The sequence below is a fragment of the Neolamprologus multifasciatus genome, chromosome 3 (assembly GCF_963576455.1).
Source record: "Neolamprologus multifasciatus chromosome 3, fNeoMul1.2, whole genome shotgun sequence".
NCBI lineage: Eukaryota > Metazoa > Chordata > Actinopteri > Cichliformes > Cichlidae > Neolamprologus > Neolamprologus multifasciatus.
In genome coordinates, this window is record NC_140441.1 from 35936105 (window position 1) to 35953965 (window position 17861).

At 38.5% G+C, this 17861-nt stretch overlaps 2 protein-coding genes across 4 annotated transcripts in view; one reads left to right on the forward strand and one right to left on the reverse strand.

Moving 5' to 3' along the window:
• Positions 1-971: 971 nt before the first annotated feature.
• LOC146522880 (arfaptin-1-like) lies at positions 972-17105 on the reverse strand. 2 transcript variants are annotated; one of them, XM_085154091.1, is made up of 8 exons: positions 16674-17105; positions 14586-14680; positions 8622-8718; positions 7704-7816; positions 7399-7620; positions 5217-5374; positions 4823-4997; positions 972-4285 (listed from the first exon to the last, which is right to left on the reverse strand). In XM_085154091.1, the coding sequence occupies exons 2-8, from the start codon at positions 14655-14657 to the stop codon at positions 4130-4132; spliced, it is 993 nt and encodes a 330-aa protein (XP_085010217.1). In that variant the 5' UTR covers positions 14658-14680; positions 16674-17105; the 3' UTR covers positions 972-4129. The 2 variants fall into 2 exon arrangements, with proteins under 2 accessions (XP_085010217.1, XP_085010216.1); XM_085154090.1 differs by having other exon boundaries at positions 973-4285; positions 14586-14686; positions 16674-17104.
• An 11-nt stretch (positions 17106-17116) lies between these two features.
• The window catches only part of LOC146522881 (type II inositol 3,4-bisphosphate 4-phosphatase-like), a 41734-nt gene continuing 40989 nt past the window's right edge, over positions 17117-17861 (forward strand). For both annotated transcript variants that reach the window (XM_085154058.1, XM_085154057.1), the window contains exons 1-2: positions 17117-17243; positions 17576-17778. In XM_085154058.1, the coding sequence (XP_085010184.1) occupies positions 17658-17778 (121 nt within the window). In that variant the 5' untranslated portion in view covers positions 17117-17243; positions 17576-17657. The remainder of the gene's footprint in view (positions 17244-17575; positions 17779-17861) is intronic.

Genomic DNA, 17861 nt, shown 5'->3' on the forward strand with positions numbered 1-17861 from the left:
ATTGTTGTGACGTTATTCTTTGGCGCCAAGCCATTCGTGCATTTATGAAATTCCAATGTTGCAAGGACAATATCAATTCTGCTTAGCGTTTATTAAAGGGTCAGGGTCAGGGTCCGTTGATCGGCGGACAGAGGCGGTTTCTCGCAGCTTAAGTACAGTTTTTTGTTTTACGGCAGTTTTTCCCGAAGTCGCAAAAGTATGACGTCACAACATTCTGATTGGTCACTTGCAATGTTGATCCTGGAACAACGTTTACTATGTTGATCTGGGAACAACACTAACACGACAATATCAGATCGTGCATTGATCTTTCAGCGACCCTCTGGCAACTTCTGGCTGCGAAGGAAAACAAATGTGTATTCTCCAACCGGTTGGTGAATGGTTGCTGGAGGTTGCTTGCAGTTATTAGGTGTCGGTTACTGCAACAAAAACCTGCTTGTGATTGCTTTAGGAGCTAGCAGGTTGCCAAAGTCAACAGCAGTTTGCATGGAAGCTGCTGACTTGTCTGCAAACTACTTGCCAAAGCGTAGTAACAATGGTGAAGAGCATGATGTAAATTGTGCTACTTCAAAGTTAACTTTGAAACTTTTAATATGTGCTGGTCGCAGCAGTATTGTGTTGCACTTTTTCAAGTTTGACTACAGCTCAGAGAGTAAAGGGGCAGGGTTTGTACAGTAGTCAAGCTGGTATCTTCCATAAAACTACAGCTGGCTGCAGAAATTTACTAGAAATCAAGTCACTCTTTGTAACTGATTTCACCTGATGATATCCTCACAGACTGAAAAGTATTTTCGGTGGCTGGCTAAAATTTAAAAAAAAAACAACAACAAAAAAAAACAAACAGACTTTGGCAAAGGAAAGAAAAACCAAAGCACCTGGCAGTGGAAAACACCCAAAATCTGACCGGAAACTAAAATGAAAAGATTTGATGAACCTGAGTAAAATCTGAAATGATTACAGAGTCAAACTGTCAAAATCAAGCCGTAATCAGAAATTCATAAACAAAATGTGTCATATTTGTACACTTATCTATTTTATTTCAAAGGTTTATAAACATATACAGAGTAAAATAATTTTGCCTTGTGTCTACATACATTTTGGTCCGTTTTCTTCAAGTCTAATAAAAAGCAAAATTTATATTTTCACTTTCAGTTTTACTTTAGCCCTGTGGGTAAAATCCTGAGAAAAAGCTGACTGATAATCAAACTGCTGAAACAAAGCCAGTTGACAACAAACTGTGGTGGTGTTGGAGGAAAAAATCCCCAAACTTTCATTTGCCTGGTGAAAACCCCAAACTCTTTCTGCCTCAATAAAAAACAAGCAAACAAAGTCAACTCAATTCAGTCAATTCAAGGCAATTCAAAGACTGTGGCTTATCTTTTCTAGACATATTAGATTTGGCAAGATGGGTGTAACCACCATCTGACTTAATGAAAGAAAAAAAATATATACACATCAAATACACAAATACAAAAACAAATTCAAGGTCATCTTATTAGATTTTCTCCTTAGCTTTCAACTTTGTCTTGCAGATTTCCTATAACTGATGACTGCGCAATCCCAGAAACCTCTCTTTAAGCTAATATTACCAGGTGTTCTCCCAAATGCAACTGAAAGCTTAAGAAAAATAATCTAGTAAATGGACCTTGAGATGAGATTACTTTTCAAACTACTTTTTTTTAAATTGTCAAATAATAAATTAGCAGTCAATTAATATATTCACCACACACAAACAAGAAGTAATGAGCTTGGATCAAAAGTGTGGATTCAAGCTCAAAATATAATTTAAAACAATCAGAATGTTGCAAGTTTTCCTCTAACAATCTAAAGTCAAACCAAAGCATTTCTTAAAGATGTCGAGCCTGAAAGTGATTTTGGTCACCAAACACATCACAGGAGTATCAGTTTACACCCAGTGGAAATTCCCTTTAAAGTCACAGATAAATCAGGAAAGGGGAACTCAAGTCACTGGCAGTTTACACATTTACATGCAAGAAGGTCGTTGGGACATTATTGCACTGCATCTTACAGTCATTGCATATTTGGTCTTGTTGAGGTATACAGACACAAACATAAGAGTATTCATACATGCCAACATAACATAACATAAGGGAGTCATTCAATGAAGATTACTACAATGTTATGAGTAATGCATATGGCAGACTATGGTTTGGATAGAGTGCAAAGTGTGCAAGAAAATATGGTAGATGGACAAAATAACAGGAACAGGCACGAGCAAATCAAACCCCACAATATTATTTCAACACAATTTTACCATTTCATCTGCTTTTTTGTCCATCAATGGAAGAGTCCCCAAATTTTTGGTTTCATTTGGGAAAAAACAAAAACAACAATGTAGCAAATGTATTCATCATCCTCAAATAATGCATATCTACGAATATAAAAGTAGTGCATTGGCTCCCGAGTCGCCCCCGAAAATGCTAACTTCAGCTGACCTTTCCTCACCAAAAAAAATTTATTGAGCTCAGAAAGTAAAAAGCCTAAACCTGGAACTTAACTGGTTTCATTAGTCTTTATTCGGTTGTGTAGCTTACAGATGAAAATAATAAAACAGAAGTGTGCAGGAACCTGTACATTAATAGGAGTGTTAGTTAAACTCTAATATTTGGCTGATAGTTAAATATTGCTGGAAAGTTGTTTTTAGCCAACATTTCTATACTTATAAGGCACCATCGTCGACATATAGTAAAACTTTTTTTACAGCTTTACCCATTAAACACTTTGCTCAAATGTTCCCTAAAAGGCTGTCTTTCTCTAAAAGACAAACAAACAATGTATTATGACCAACACACAGCAAGATAAATCCTACTGAAATAAAACAGTGCCTGGGTGGTTATTTATTTAAAAACTCTACAACTTTTATTAATGTGCAACTCTTAATGTGAACGTCCAAAATAAAAAGGAAAACCTTTTTACTGGTGAAATATAGCCTGAAAGACTTGTATTAAACAACAAGCAGTGCTAACATACTAGATAAACACCAACATTTTTGGCTATTAGCAAACCATTGGACCAACAAGTTTTTGCACCGTGAACAAGCGAAGAACAGCCAATCAGACCAAAATCTCTGGCATACTGACAACCAACGCTCACTATCGACATCACGATCAGTGTTTTGTTGTGACTGACCTTTAGAGGTGACAGAGTTGCTTGTGATGTAAACCATAGAAGAAAGTGGCAACCAGCCAAGAACAGTGATACTGTGATAGATAGCTACATTTGGAGGTGACCATTCTTCAGCAGTCAAAAAAATAAAATAAATAAAACACAAAATCTGAATCATATGTAACCAGTTGCTGGATTTGAGTTTGGCATTTTGGTTTTTATCAATATACAAATACGCACATCAAATCCAAAGGTTACTAAATTGTTTTAGGTTTAGGTTTCAGCATCAACAGAAGTTTAAAATGACAAAAACCCCAAAACAATTAGCTGATATTTTCACACCAGTTAGATCCTGCTGATATTTTCAGATATTTGACACTCAGATTTAATTTGCTTAATGTTGCTGGTAGAGACAAGAGAACTGTAGCAGCCTTTTTTGACTATGAAACTGTTTTCCAGCAGTGGTGTTGAGGCACTTTCGGGAGCTGTGAGCTTGTGACTGCAGTGACTGAGGATTTTGGAAGTTCAAAGAAAGGCTTACTGACTCCTGGAGGATTAGATGGATTTACTCCCCAATGCATATAAATGCATTTTACTGAATGAATGAGAGATGATATTTCTCTTAAATCAGAATTATTTTTAAGACTTATTACAGACTCACATTTTGAGACCTTTTCAAGGCCTTTCCAGACCTCCATGAGTTACACCAGAACCCATGAAACCCTTTCTACATCCCAAATAAATTATTTTTGCTAACTCCCTATTTTCTGTAGCAAACACTCAACTTTGTTTCCAGAGCTCTTTGTGAGGCTGGAAATTCATCCCAAATCTAACAAATTAAATTCCACCCTGGTATAAATGAATTAATCACCCTCTAACATCCATTAAACATTTCTAGCTGAGTACTCCCGAACTTTTCTCACAGAGAATCCATGAATGCCAAATGTTCCTCTGACTCCCTCTGATTCTGCCTTACGGCACTATTGGTTGTTGCTTTGCTGTGTCAACTTTCTTCCAGGAAGGAGGGGACATCGGTGCTGACGTTGTTGAGATGTTCTCCGGCCTCTTGGATGTTTTTCTCCAGGAAATTCTGACAGGACAAGCTGTGAGCTGCAAAGGCGCCGTGGAGCATCCACAACTGATTACGGAGGACTTTGACCTGCATAGGAAAGAAAAAATAACACTTTTTTATTAACTGTGTTAGATGACACTACAACAATTTTACTTAATTCATATGTGGTTATTTATGTTATTATTATTCCAACTTAGAAACACTGCAGATTAGAAAGTTAGCTAAAACCCTAAACTATAACAGTGACACTGGATTGGGAATCTGTTGTACCAGGTATAAAAACGGTGCACATCGCTTTGTTTTAGCATCGTATTGTCATTTAAATAAGAGTATTTTACTGGGAAAAACTGATCAACTTTTTTTATTATATAAACATTATTATTATTATTATCATCATCATCTCCTAATAAAAAGTAGTCATATCAACAAAATATGGCTTAATGTGACAGAATATTTTATAGTCGAATAATTTGGGAAAAAATGCATGGAAACGATGAGAAACCTTAAAAGATGCTAAAAACGATTTCACTTGTCACATGGTTTCACTCATACGTCGTCACCTCCATCTTTATTCCCTAACTTCAGATGCACAAGGTAAAGAAAGATCAATCCAATACTTGTCACCTTGTTCCCCTCCAGCAGCTTGACTTTGACTGACAGGTCGTCTCGGATCTTCTCGTACTTCTCCCTCTGAGTCTGGAAGTCTTTCTGGGCCTGCTCCAGTTTGGGCACGGTGACAGCATCACGGGGGCCCATGTTCAGCTCCTCCAGATCGACTCGGAACGCATCATACTCGATCCTGGAAGACAGGAAATTGACACGGATGTGTACACTGAAGCTCCCTGTTGTATTGTAGTGGTTAGGTATCTCTCATTTGATCTCAATTTCCTGCTGCGTGGGTGCAGAGATTAACCTCCCTGCTTCTTTCTGGTTGGATGTTAGTTTGATTGCAGAGTCACTGTCACAGCACATGAATTTATTGAGAAAGGGAAAAAAAGAAGTGTGCTTTTTAACCCACCTGACAGTCTCATACTGCTTAGCATTGATCATTGTGTCTTCAATAGTTTTGTTGAGCAATGTGTTCATGTCAGATGTGAAGGCGTTGATGGCTTCCGTCAGCGTTTCGCCGCTCTTGGAGAGAAACCTCTGAGCGTCTGCATTTATGCCAAACTCCAGCTGGTATTTATATTACAAAGAAAGTGCAAGGTAAGCATGATGCATAGAGACATAATAGCCACACTAATGGGAACTATAGCTGGTTAAATAAACCTGAATCATCTGTTAGGTTAGTTTACAACCAGAAAAATGGCAAATCATTTGAACCAGAGATCTTTAATGGCGATATCGTCCTCTGGATTCCAATTTATGACTGGACAATAGGGATGGGTATCGTTTAGGTTTTATCCGATACCGGTGCCAAACCGGTACTTTTGAAACGGTGCCAGTGCTTAAACGGTGCTCAAACCGGTGCTTAAAGAATGGAGAACACAAAATTGGTCCAAAAAACCTCTCATGTTCAGCTGTTTTTTTGTAAAAAGATAACAATGTTAGCCTTTTCTGCAGCTATGGGGCATATATGGTATCACTCTTGGCTGGAAGCAGTGCTTAAACAATGGAAAAAACACAAACGTTGTCCAAAAACCTCTCATGTTTAACTGTTTTCCACTTTTTCTTTGGTCATTTTAGCCTTTTTGGCCAGAGTGAAGGGAGTATCTGCCATCAAACAAGAAGACAGCCGCATGTAGCTATGATGGTGTTTGCTGTTCACCTTACATGCATTAATGTAATAACGTGGTTAGCCTACTCAACGTAAATTACACACGAACAACATTAAGCTACTCACGCAGAGAAGAACGGCTGCTGCTGCCATCGTCATCCGTCATCATTTCTGCTACACTGGCAGGGCTAGGGGCCAGGACTGTACTCTTTGGGTTTTTGGGGGATGTTGCTAATTCCGGGTCCGATAACAGGCACCACACCCGCAGTAGATGTGCTCGGTGTGAGGTCTCGCAGCAAGCTATCAAATACGGCGCATTTCTCGGCTTTTTAAAAAAAAACGCTATGCGTCGCCAGGTGTTTCATCAGATTTGAGGTGTTACTTCCTTTGACAGTATAACAGTATCATCTTAAAGCACTTGTTGCAGGCTGCTGAGTTTGCATCTTTTGCTGTGAAGTACAGCCAGACTTTTGACCGCTTCGCCTTGGGCATTTTTAATCTGTAGCTCTGCTCTAAAAGAACGTACGTATCTGGACCCGCCTACTATCCTCGGAAATGTAAAATGATTGGCTAGAATCTAAAGTGTATCACAGCTCAGGAAAAAAAAGCACTGAAATAAAACACCGAAATGTGCGCTGCTTTTCGGTCTGGTTACTACCGTTTATGTTAGAACCGGTGCCATCATGGCACCGGATACCGGTACCCATCCCTACTGGACAAGATATCAAAACATTTCTTAAAGATTTCTTAAGTTTTACATGGACTCTTTGTAGCTTTTTCCATATATTAAAGCCTTTTTATGGCCAATTTCTTAAAATGCTGTAAGCTTGTCTGACTCTCCCTGTAACAGCTTGATTTCAGTGTTAAGGACTCTGAAAATCTAATTTATGTGACGTTTGTGCTTCTTCCAAGTGCCCACAGTGAATAACACTAGCTCACGCTAGTTATGTACCAGTGAATATTTGGAAGTCACAGCTACCACCCTCTCATTACATTTGGTTTCAAGATACCAAGATATTTAATGACGAAAGCTCTCAGATCTGGGCTTCACAGGATTTCACTATTTAATTATTATTATCATTAATATTATTTAATTAGTGAGGTCTTTCATACTGTCTATGGTGGGGAACCAAACAATCTGTCTGCACTAGCAGGTAAACTCTGATGTCTTTATTTGTGATTTCGACTTTCACTCCTTTATTGGCACTAATGTGGAAGTGAGTGTTGACATCTATCATTCGGGAAAATATTTCAGCAAGTCACAATCAATATGACGACCAAAAACAGTAAACAATCAGGAGATTGTGTTTTTACAGCATAACTTGGGGATTTTTATATATAATTTTTGGACAAAGAAACTTAGAGTTCAGCATGTCCTCAGCACTGGATCTAGTAATTCTAAATACATCAAAGGTTACTATATGTAATCCTGTTAGCATTAGCAGGTAGACTTAAAGTAGCAGCTTGTATCCCCAATACTTACATGCAGAGTTGGGGTTTTGACGCTGAGTTCTGTGAAGGCATCCCCGAGGTTCTTCTGGGTAACTGTGAGCTGAGAGAGCTGACTGGCAAGCGTCTGAGCCAGACTGGTCACATTTTCATAGCGCTGTCGGTCGTCTTTGAGCAGCTCGAGGCGGGGCTCCAGGTCCAGATCCACGGTACGAGACCCACGGCCAAGCTTCTCCGAAAGAGCCTGCCTGGTATACTGTGGGGAGACCAGATCGATAGTAAATGATTATATCTGGCACCAAAGTACAGTAACAGGAAGTCTAGTCAAAATCCTCCAACCTTATATTTGGTGATGCTCCAGTTGCGAACTCTTCTGAACTTCTCGCTGGCAGGGTTGCTGTTGTTACCTTGAATCACCACACCTTTGGGTATCTCAGGTGTGAGTGAGAAACCTGGAGTTGGGGTCAAAAATGTATATAATCATTATAAAGTCATATTCAATAGCAATGAAAATACAATGGAGTTCATCTGATATTTTTAATGTTAATTATATTTAATGAACCTACCATTTACACAACACATGGCAAAGAAAAAGAAGTAATCAAAATTTATGGATCAGATTGGATCTACAAAAGCTGTTAAAGTTATTAAAATGTTAACTTTTTGGAAAGACACAAATAATATTGCACTTCTCTATGAAAACACTTCAAATGTGCATACAGTTACACTTCAGTATAGTGATGCTTGTATCAGCAGTAATAACAGTGCATTTGATTGGATACAACAGGAGTCTAATGACTTTGCCGCAGTTTTCACACTCTGGAGCGCCCTCTAGTGGACAAAGCTGAGCATAAAAATATCCTTAAAATACCTCAAGTAAAAATATTCTGTACGTGGAATCATATACATTACATTACTGGATGATTATTATTATTATTGACTAGGCAACGTGTATATCACTTGAATATTGCAGCTAGAGAGGATGTGAATTACCTGTACTGTGCTGGGTACATTTATGTCTAATAATATTTCTTCCCAATCTATTGGGAGAGTTGTATTTAAAAAACGCTAAATAATAGTAACTAAAGATTTAAAATACGTGAGACGGGGTACAAAGCACAATAAAAGTACATTAAAACTTTAAGCAAGGTACTTGAATAAACGGGCCAAATTATAGTCTACCAATGGACTGGAATATCCTACACCACAGGCATCAGAGGTGGTTGGTGTTCAGCTGTAAGTCCTTCACTTCTTTACCTATGCTCTGCTTCTGTTCCTCTGGAACATCTGGAGTGGTCTCAGCTGTGGGGGCAGTAACATCGTTGCTGGCGTGGCTGCCATTACCGTTTGCTTCCTGTAAAAAACATCACTGTTTAATTAATGGCTTCTATCATTATACGGTCTACTGAGGACATCATGTGCCCAAGCAGCTTGTTGTATCTAAAAGTTACTTGCAGATCTCTTTGACCTTCTCAAAATTCTAATTTTGACTGGTCTGTGGGGTTAGACTGGTCTCAGTTATACTCGCAAATTAATCAAATGCAAATCAAGCAGTTTCAAACAATTGTTTTTGCTAGCAATCGATCACCTGCTTGATGCAAGGTTTTGGCATGTCTATGAATAACATGCGATTGTATAGGAATTTCTTTCATTTATGTATTAATCACGTTATTGTAATGCCTTGGTGCTACTGGATTTTAACATGTCTGACACTCATACTTAAGACAAATGGTAGGGGGTGTAGTAAGGATGTTGGGGGAAACAGGAACTCCAGAGGACCAGTCTTTTGTCTCTTCGAGGACTCTGGGAAGTAGCAAGGGAGTGTGAACCTTAAGGTGTGAAACAGCTGTGTACTGCCTTTTGTTCCTGGAGAAGGTATTTAACTGAGAGCCATGCTAGGCTCAGTGAGACTCTGCTGACCTGCCCCGTGGTCATGTAGGCTCTCCATCAAGCTTGGTTGTATGTTCTTTGTGTGTTTGGATTAAAGAATGTTAGCTACCGCTCACCGCTCGTCTGCAGGCTTTAAGTGGAAAACTTCCACAACACACCTTACCCCATAGACTAGCTTAAGCCAAAGGCCCAGTGTTGTCACTTCTAACAATCTCCATTAACCAGTAGCACCCAACAGCAACGAAAAGAAATGACACAGCTCATCATTAGCTACAAAAAATCAATTAATTGAAACTTTTCAGTAGCTTTGCTATAAACTGCACGATTAAATAATTATCCAGTGAGCTACAGACATGCCACCCATTTCTTTTGACTAATTTCACACTGGTCACCCTTATCTGCCAAAACAGAGGCAACTGATTAACATACAAGGGGCAGTTCGTTTAGTGTGGTCTCCTAATTTTGACTAAGTGCCAGGGTGTAGATTCTAAGTGTCCAACAGCAGTAAGCTGTTACTGTACCCAGTAAGCATATCTTACATATGTTTTCTAATGGAATAATGACTCACTTTCCCAAAACTCACTCACACACACACACATACCTGGAAGGCTCACTGTGCTGCAGGAAATTAGCTCAAAGGTTTCGTGCCACATTGAAGTGACAGCGAGGCACACAGTGACGCAAATCAAGCCTCTCAGTGCCCACCTTGGATTTTTCCAAAGGTTAGAGGAGCTTATATGTGACTGTAAGGGTCCGGATTTCTGTGGCGAGTTATTAAAGGTCCAATAACAGAGGTTTATCGAGAAATTGTTTCTCCACTTATCAGTCCACTATAGATATCCTCTCTATTTATTAACTATAGGCCAGACATGCTGTTATTTTTTGTGATTTAAGCTGTGAAGAGATCTGGGTTCAGTGGTTCATACCTTTTCTTCAATACTTTCCTTCTTTTGCTAATGGAGTCTGTAGTAGTTTCTACCAATGTTTGGTAAATAAAGTTAACACATGACACTGAATTGGATAAGTGAAGATGGATGGATGGATGGGGGCATTTCATTTATTCTTTTCACCAAGTTTAATGTTTATTCCTGAAGAACTCTAGTGCTACCAATGGTCTCCATTTATGTGTATAACTTTTGAATCAAACAGCGGATTTTCAAATCTGAGGTTTCACAGGTGGCTTGAATCAGGCCATCAAAGTTTCCATGACTGGTGGCCCACCAGATTCTATGTTGTTTTTAGACAACAACTCAAACCATCAATCTAGGTAACATATTTTACAGTGTTGTCATCAAATTAATCTAACTAATTTATACATGAAAAGAAAAATGAGAGATTAAAGAGACAGTTTAATGTGGAAGGAACAGGATTAACCAGCACAACAACCACTGGGACTGAAGCACAAAATGTTCACTTGAGGTTGGCTCCAAAGTGCTCCCCAACTTTATATCCAAAATAAACATGTTTGCAAATAAAAAGCTGTTTTGGCCTCTAAGGATGGTTCCCTCCATCATAACTGCACAATGACTCATGTTTTTATAAATCATCCATTTGGAAACCTCTAAGGCAGCGGTCCCCAACCCCCGGGCCTCGGACTGGTACTGGTCCGTGAATCGTTTGGTACCGGGCCGCGATAGTTGAGGCTCAGGTGTGAAATGTGTGGTTTTCAGGGTTTTTAATCGGTTTTCAGCATTCTTTTGTTATCTTTTTTTATCATTAACTCGGTTTTCCTTGGTCTTTTCATGTGTGTTATGAATAAATCTTCTTTTTTTCGGTACTGGTACTGGTTTTATTTTGTTGTATTTATCCGCGACACCTTAAAGGCCGGTCCGTGAAAATATTGTTGGGCATAAACCGGTCCATGGTGCATAAAAGGTTGGAGACCGCTGCTCTAAGGCATTCTAAGTTAGGAGTGTAGTCACTTTGACAAGTTTCAAGATACACGACGCTGTGGTAATCCATCATCTCTTAGGCCTCCAGTAACTCAGGTCACTGAACTGGACCTCCTGACCATGTTAATGGTGGGTTTTTTTGTGGAGAATGGATTTATGTGATGCATTGATTGTTGTATGGTACAGACCATCCAACAAGTTTGTATTCCAGGTTTGAGTGAAATGCAGGATCCACCGTTTTTGGGACTTCTGTGTTCTTTTCATTTATTTAGCTCTGGCGATGGCAATAGAAGAAACTTTGGTGTTTGGCCCTCATACCATCTCAAATGAGGTAACATTACATCAGCCCCCCTCACCAACAACATCAGATCATCTGCTAAGAACCTCACTGTTTTCTTTAAATCAGCATTACAATTTAAAATCCAACATAAAAATAAATAAAATCAAACCTTTACCCCACATATCCCCATCTGATACCTTGTAACATCAGTCACTTTCTCTGATAATCTGACCACAGTCTGCGAGGTGATCACGCTTTGGAACAGCCTTCCTCAGCCCATCAGGTCGGCTGAGGTTGTGGCTGTGTGAATCTTTCTCCCATTATTCTAGTGTTTGTGTGTATGCAGGAGAGAATGTAAGACCGTATGTTTGAACACTTATGTGTAATGTAGGGCTGCCACAAACGATTATTTTGATAGTCGACTAGTCACCGATTATTTTTGCAATTAGTCGACTAATCAGATCATGCATCCATTGGACGTAAAACGTACAGCTTACTGCACAAGCATGCATCTGCTCTTATATAACTATCATTAGCTTACAGCTTTAAGTGTGTAAGGCATGTGCTAACTAAAAATAAAGACAAGATGATAGTTTATTAAATTTTAATGAAATTTGCAGATTGTTTCGGTGAAGTTTAATAAACTCCTTGCTATCTAAAATATAACGGGACACCGGAGTATATTCTCGAGCACCTCACACTTCTGATAATCAGTTGTGTGCTTGACGTTTATTCAGCTGTGCAAAAACTATAACTTTGATCTCAGACAAACCAATTTACTCAGGAACACATAAAATACTACAAAAAGCCAATCAATAACATTTTTAAGTTATCTAAATGACTTATATATGTTTAACCTGAGTAGGGAAAGACGGCGGTGGGTTTGAAAACAATTTGCCGGGAGTCCGGTGTTCTCACCGGCTCTAGTGAGCCTAGCCCCCGGCTAGCTATCAAGCTGGTGGATAACAGACGTCTCCGAAAACGTCGAAGCGCTTTTGAAAATATGTGGTGTCTTGATAAACTGAGCAGATATTTCAGGTTTACACAGCTACATTCTCGCCTGAAAATATGTTAAACGTTTATTTTGTGACCCAGAAAGAATAATAAGAGTAATATTAAAACTAACTAGCTGCCGCCATTGTTGGAAACTGAGCAGGGCTGCGCTATGAATTCTGGGACACAGCTTCTTCTTCTTCTTCTTTGGGGTTTAACGGCTGCTGGCATCCTTGTACATGCAGTGCTGCCATCTTCTGTTTCAGTCCGTTATTACACTCTTAAAATCCTACTACTTATTCCTGCATCTTTTGGGATCTTACAAAGCTTCAAACGATGCGTCAACTATTAAATCAGTCGTCGACGATTTTGATAGTCGACATAATCGTGACTAGTCGACTAATCGTGGCAGCCCTAGTGTAATGTAAGCTTTTATTCAGACGCTTTGCAAAACTGTATTTTTTAATTGTGCTAAACAAATGAAGTCGTAGAGAAGAAGAAATTATATCCAATTGAAACTTCTAAAAGTTAGATAAAATTAGGGTCATCGGCATATGTTGTTAGAAGACTTCGTTATTACTGTCATTTCTTCCTGTGAAGAAATTTGTCAGCATGACAGCCTACATTTTCTCCACACACGCATAAACCCTGAGGTCTGTCTAGCAAAGGTTCATTTTTAGTGAAATGTAAAGAGTATGTAAAGAAAAGGTTTCACAAATTTACTCGTATTAAAGTGTAACGTGTGTGGCGTCAACCTTCTCATGTGACCACTGAAAGCATGAAAAAAAGAACCATTGTTTTATTTCAGTCAAGTGTGACCAGTCGTGAAAACAAAAAAGCAAAACAACAACCTGCTGGATATTCACAAGCAGCAGCTGACACGTTTCAGTTTACAAAAAGCAACTACATGTAGATGCAAGGAGCACCACTCCTGCCTCCCGCTGTCACACACTTAATATTAACCACAACAACGGTCTTCGAATCAGACACAGATTCATCTGCTCACTGTCAATGTTCATCACGCCAGTTTGCCTTTGTTGTCATGGCAGCAGCTAATAAGATTACAGAATCTGCCCCCTTTTGTTTTTACCTGCCAGGTTGCATAGCCACATGCATTACATGTAAAAACAAGTGCACTAACCACAGGTCTGTTTTAAGTCTACACATCGCTCTGATGCTGAGCAGTGGCAGGAGTAATGGCATGTAGTTTGTTGTCCTTCACATGAAACTTTTACTGGTTGTTTAAGATTTTCCAGTATTTTAATTGAGGGCTTTAAAGTAGAACGTGTTAGTTTGTACACTGGACATTATGTAGTTCCAATGAAAAGCGTCCACAGTGCTGTTTGTGGATTATACAAATGAGCTGATGTTTACTCGACTGGAAACCAGCAGCATTGGGGTGTGGTCTTTAAACCACAGCCTGCCCTGTTAAAGACGAGTACAATCAGTTATTCAGGATGGCTACAGCTCACATAAGTTGATGGGTTGGTTGATAAGCTGAACACTTTTTTCCAATGATTATGAAACACTTATAATTTTCTACTTTTTTCCTTTCATTTTCATCACAAAGCTCTTGTTTGTTATGGGTTTTAAATCAAGCACAGACCTTCTGTTAACAGCAGCGTATTTTCTGTACTTTTTAAAAGCCTTGACTCACTCGCTGTTTAGTTCAGCTCAATACAAAAAGGAAAAATTGGTCAACAAGATCCAGCTAGTACAAGTAAGAGTCTGAAAATGCCTCTTTGGGGGAACCTGAAGAAGGCTTGTTAACATCCATCTCCCTAACACTTTTTTTTGACAGTGATATGATATGTTATTGCCACTTCAAATTGCCATCGCTCTCCCAACAAGACCTCACAATACAGCCTTTACACTCACTCATCCAGCCCAACGTACTGAATGGATTGTTTGTCCTGCATCATTTTAACCAATTTTCTCTCTAAACTTGTCTTTTTTTTTCTATTTTAATTATATTTAAATTCAATGAAAGCCTCTGTTAAAAGGCATCTACTAAAATTTTCAGATCCAGCATTATGTGCATGTATATATACACATGTCCATGTTTCTGCCTTCTACCACCATCTGCACAACGATATTTCCCCCCTTCTTCACAAAAAGCAGGTCCTGCTAAACTCTGTTATTGCTCATACCATCGAACAGGCTCACCTTTGGAGGAATTTCTTCCTCTGTGACAGCGGACGCCACAGTGACACTTCCTCTCTGCTCCACCACAGCCATCCTCCTCTTCCTCCCTCGCTCCTCTTTTACTAGACAAACAGAAAACAATCATCTGTGCTGTAAAAAAAAAAAACTTGTTCACGTGATTGTTATGAAAAGTTTTTCAGAGTGGTGTTTCTACCTAATCATTTCACCACCTGATTTTATTAGAATGAGCTCTTTAATAGAAGCTAAGCTACACATGACTATTACTTGATTATTGATTAATTATTACTATCAGTAATAATACTGTTATTCATCTTGGGTTCCATAAAATAAACAAAAAAAAGTAAGTGAACTCTTTTAAAGTCCAACTATCTTTGGATGTTTAACCAGGACAACACTGACGTGATGCAACTGTACACCTTTTGTTTAAGCCAATATGAATATGAATATGACTGCTGATTCCATAGATGTGGTTTTTATGCCTGGGTGGCCTCTTAAACAAAATTTGTGTATGTATTGCTTATATATTCAATATTGCTTTAAAATAACGGTCAAAATAAATGCCATGCAGTGTGAGACTTGCTTCTAAGATTACTTTAGTTTAGGAAAACATGGTAGAATAAAAGCACAAACAGGATCAGCATCTCTTTCAGTCTGGAATCTAATGCCACCTATTGGTCACAGAAGTGCACAGCTCTAAAAAAATGAAAGTCCACAAATGAAGGCTTATCTGACTTCCAAATGCTTTAAACACACCCTGCATCCTGCGAAACAAACCTCGTGCCATCTTAAAACAGACTGACAGCATTAAAGAGGGAGTTTAAACACACGCTGACTGAACAACTTTACCCAAAAGCTGCATGAATCATTCACGAGCTGGGACGTGTTTGCCATTTACGGGGCCTGTGAGTCAATGAAGCACTCTTATGACATGGACAAGTAATAACCACTGTAACACAGGTAATAAAGTTAAATCTTCTAAAACTTTACTTAACTCAAAGTACAAACCTCTCATTATAAGTGTGCGATAAGACAGATCAGCAGGTAAACGGTGACCTTTGACCTCACGTGTAACATCACAAGGCAGAAATGATCCAGACAAAGTTATTATGCAAACGTGATATAAAAGGCCGTATTTAAAAAATAAACAATGCAACAGGAAAAATTAAGCTAATCTAAACTTCTGCTTATTAAGAGGGAAATATGCTTTACTTCCACCAACAAGTCAGTGAACACAACATTATCATTTTTGTTGCTCAGAGTAGAGCCAAATAAAAGCCAGAAATTTAAAACCTTTTTGTTTAAACTACTGTTACGCATATACATTATTTTTAAATTCATTTTAAGTTTTACAAAACCTTGAAAAAGAAATTCATGAAACAATTAGAGTTAATTAAAAATTAGAATGAATAAAATGCAGTCAAATTTACCCATTTACCGCACAACTTCATATGCTTTATTTAAAAATGTTTACATTTTTAATAATGAAATCTTCAATAAAAAAATAACAATGACACTAATATAATAAAATAAAGAAATCAATTAAAACTGTATTAAAACACACACACACACACACACACACACCAAATGCCTAGGTGCTTTGTTTACATCTTTTTTAGTTCTTCGTAATTTTTATTATTTAATTCTAAAGATTTTCTGCAGCTGGATTAGTGAGAAGTTTGCAGGTTAAAAATGGAGAGGAAACCTAAACTAACAATGATTAGGTAAAAAGCAAACAAACAAAAAAACAGAACAATTGAATGAACTTCTGCATCATTTTACGACATTAATCTTAGTAATAGCCTGTATGTGTAGTAATAGTTTCCTGTTGTATTCTTATTCACTCAGTTTCCAGTTTATTGCTACATCGAGCTGAAAGTTAAAAGCCTCATACAAGTAGAGTTTTTTTTTAAGTTTAGCAAGAAACTTCTTAAGTATTTTCACACATGACAAAGTAACTAAATCCAATTTTCACATCAGTTTATACGCGTTAAAGGCGGATTAAAGAGTGTTTAAGTCCCTCTTGGTGACATCAAATAAGTTAAGCAGAAACAGACAGCGCCCATTCGAGACACTGCAGACAGTTTTTACCTTCACAGCTTTAAAAGAAACTCTGCTTTTTCTTCTTCCGGGCTTCTGCTTTTCTTCCTGCCGTCAGCTCTGCATATTTAAACGTTACACGCTGAAAACTGGACTAATTAAAAAGTTATGAAACAAAATCAAGAACGAGAAAAAAAGTCACACACACCCGGAAGTTTTTTCGTTTTTCTGTAGGGGATGCTTGCGTTAACTCCTGTCCTCACCTGGAGGGGCGGTGATAGCAATATGAGGTGTTAGAGAATTTCTAAATAGTCCTCAACATCCTAGAGCACATCGTCTACAGCCATATTAGCACAGCCAGTGTTAACGCTCTAACGTTTAAAAGCACAAGCTTTCACATTTTTAACAGTAAATCGATGGGATATAATTCAACTGACTAATGATGTTTTTCTCGCGACATATTTCAGTTCCACGTTAGTAGCGCATCTGGGAAGACAGACAACTCTCGCGATACTTGATTCGATCAAACGTTATTTTGCTATGGTGTTGGCTAAGTCTATCCAAATACACCGCGGCTGGTAAAGTTGGTCATTACCCCTCCAAAACCCACTTTTTGTACCGGTAAGAGACACGGAAAAAACGGAAAACACTTGTGAATCACTTTATCTCACGTGCGAATATTTAGTCGAGTTTTTGGTTGTTTATATAAACATTTTCCCGTCATGTCAACAACTGATGTTAAGCATTAACTTGGTGTGGCACCGTGCAGGTGCACTTGTTCCGCTTTATGTTCATGTATTTGTTTTCACAAAGCCTTAGCTTAAGGATGTAAGTATGTAAACCGTGTGCAGTAGTATTGCTACTTAAATAATATAGCCACAGTACTCAGAATATTCCAGTTTTTTTGTAGTGCAAACTTTAAACATTAGTTCGTTCTGTGTGTTTCTGTTTAGAAAGCAGTGACGCTCACGGAACCCTGATGATGCTGAGGATAGTGATGAAGAAGAAGATCATAATGGCGGGGTCTGCAGGCAGATGATGATGAGGAGGATGAAGCTGAGGGTGAACCGCAGCCAGCTGCTGTCTCTGTCCAAAGAAGAAACATCTGGGAGCTTCCAGAAAGAAGGAACGCTGCAGGTCGGACGGCAGGAGGCAGGTAAGAGATTCTGATCAGTTCTATTCTCCTTTATCATAACCTGTATTAGACTAATGGAGCTAATCTTTATATTTTTTTCATTT

Bases quoted from the DNA above. Each gene is read 5' to 3' on its own strand.
- LOC146522880 (XM_085154091.1), bottom strand. From the start codon at position 14,657: ATGGCTGTGGTGGAGCAGAGAGGAAGTGTCACTGTGGCGTCCGCTGTC. The intron at 7,817-8,621 runs GTAAAGAAGTGA...CCCCAACTCCAG, and splicing joins GGAACAGAAGCAGAGCATAG to GTTTCTCACTCACACCTGAG. The intron at 5,375-7,398 runs GTAAGTATTGGG...TATAAATACCAG, and splicing joins TCAAAACCCCAACTCTGCAT to CTGGAGTTTGGCATAAATGC.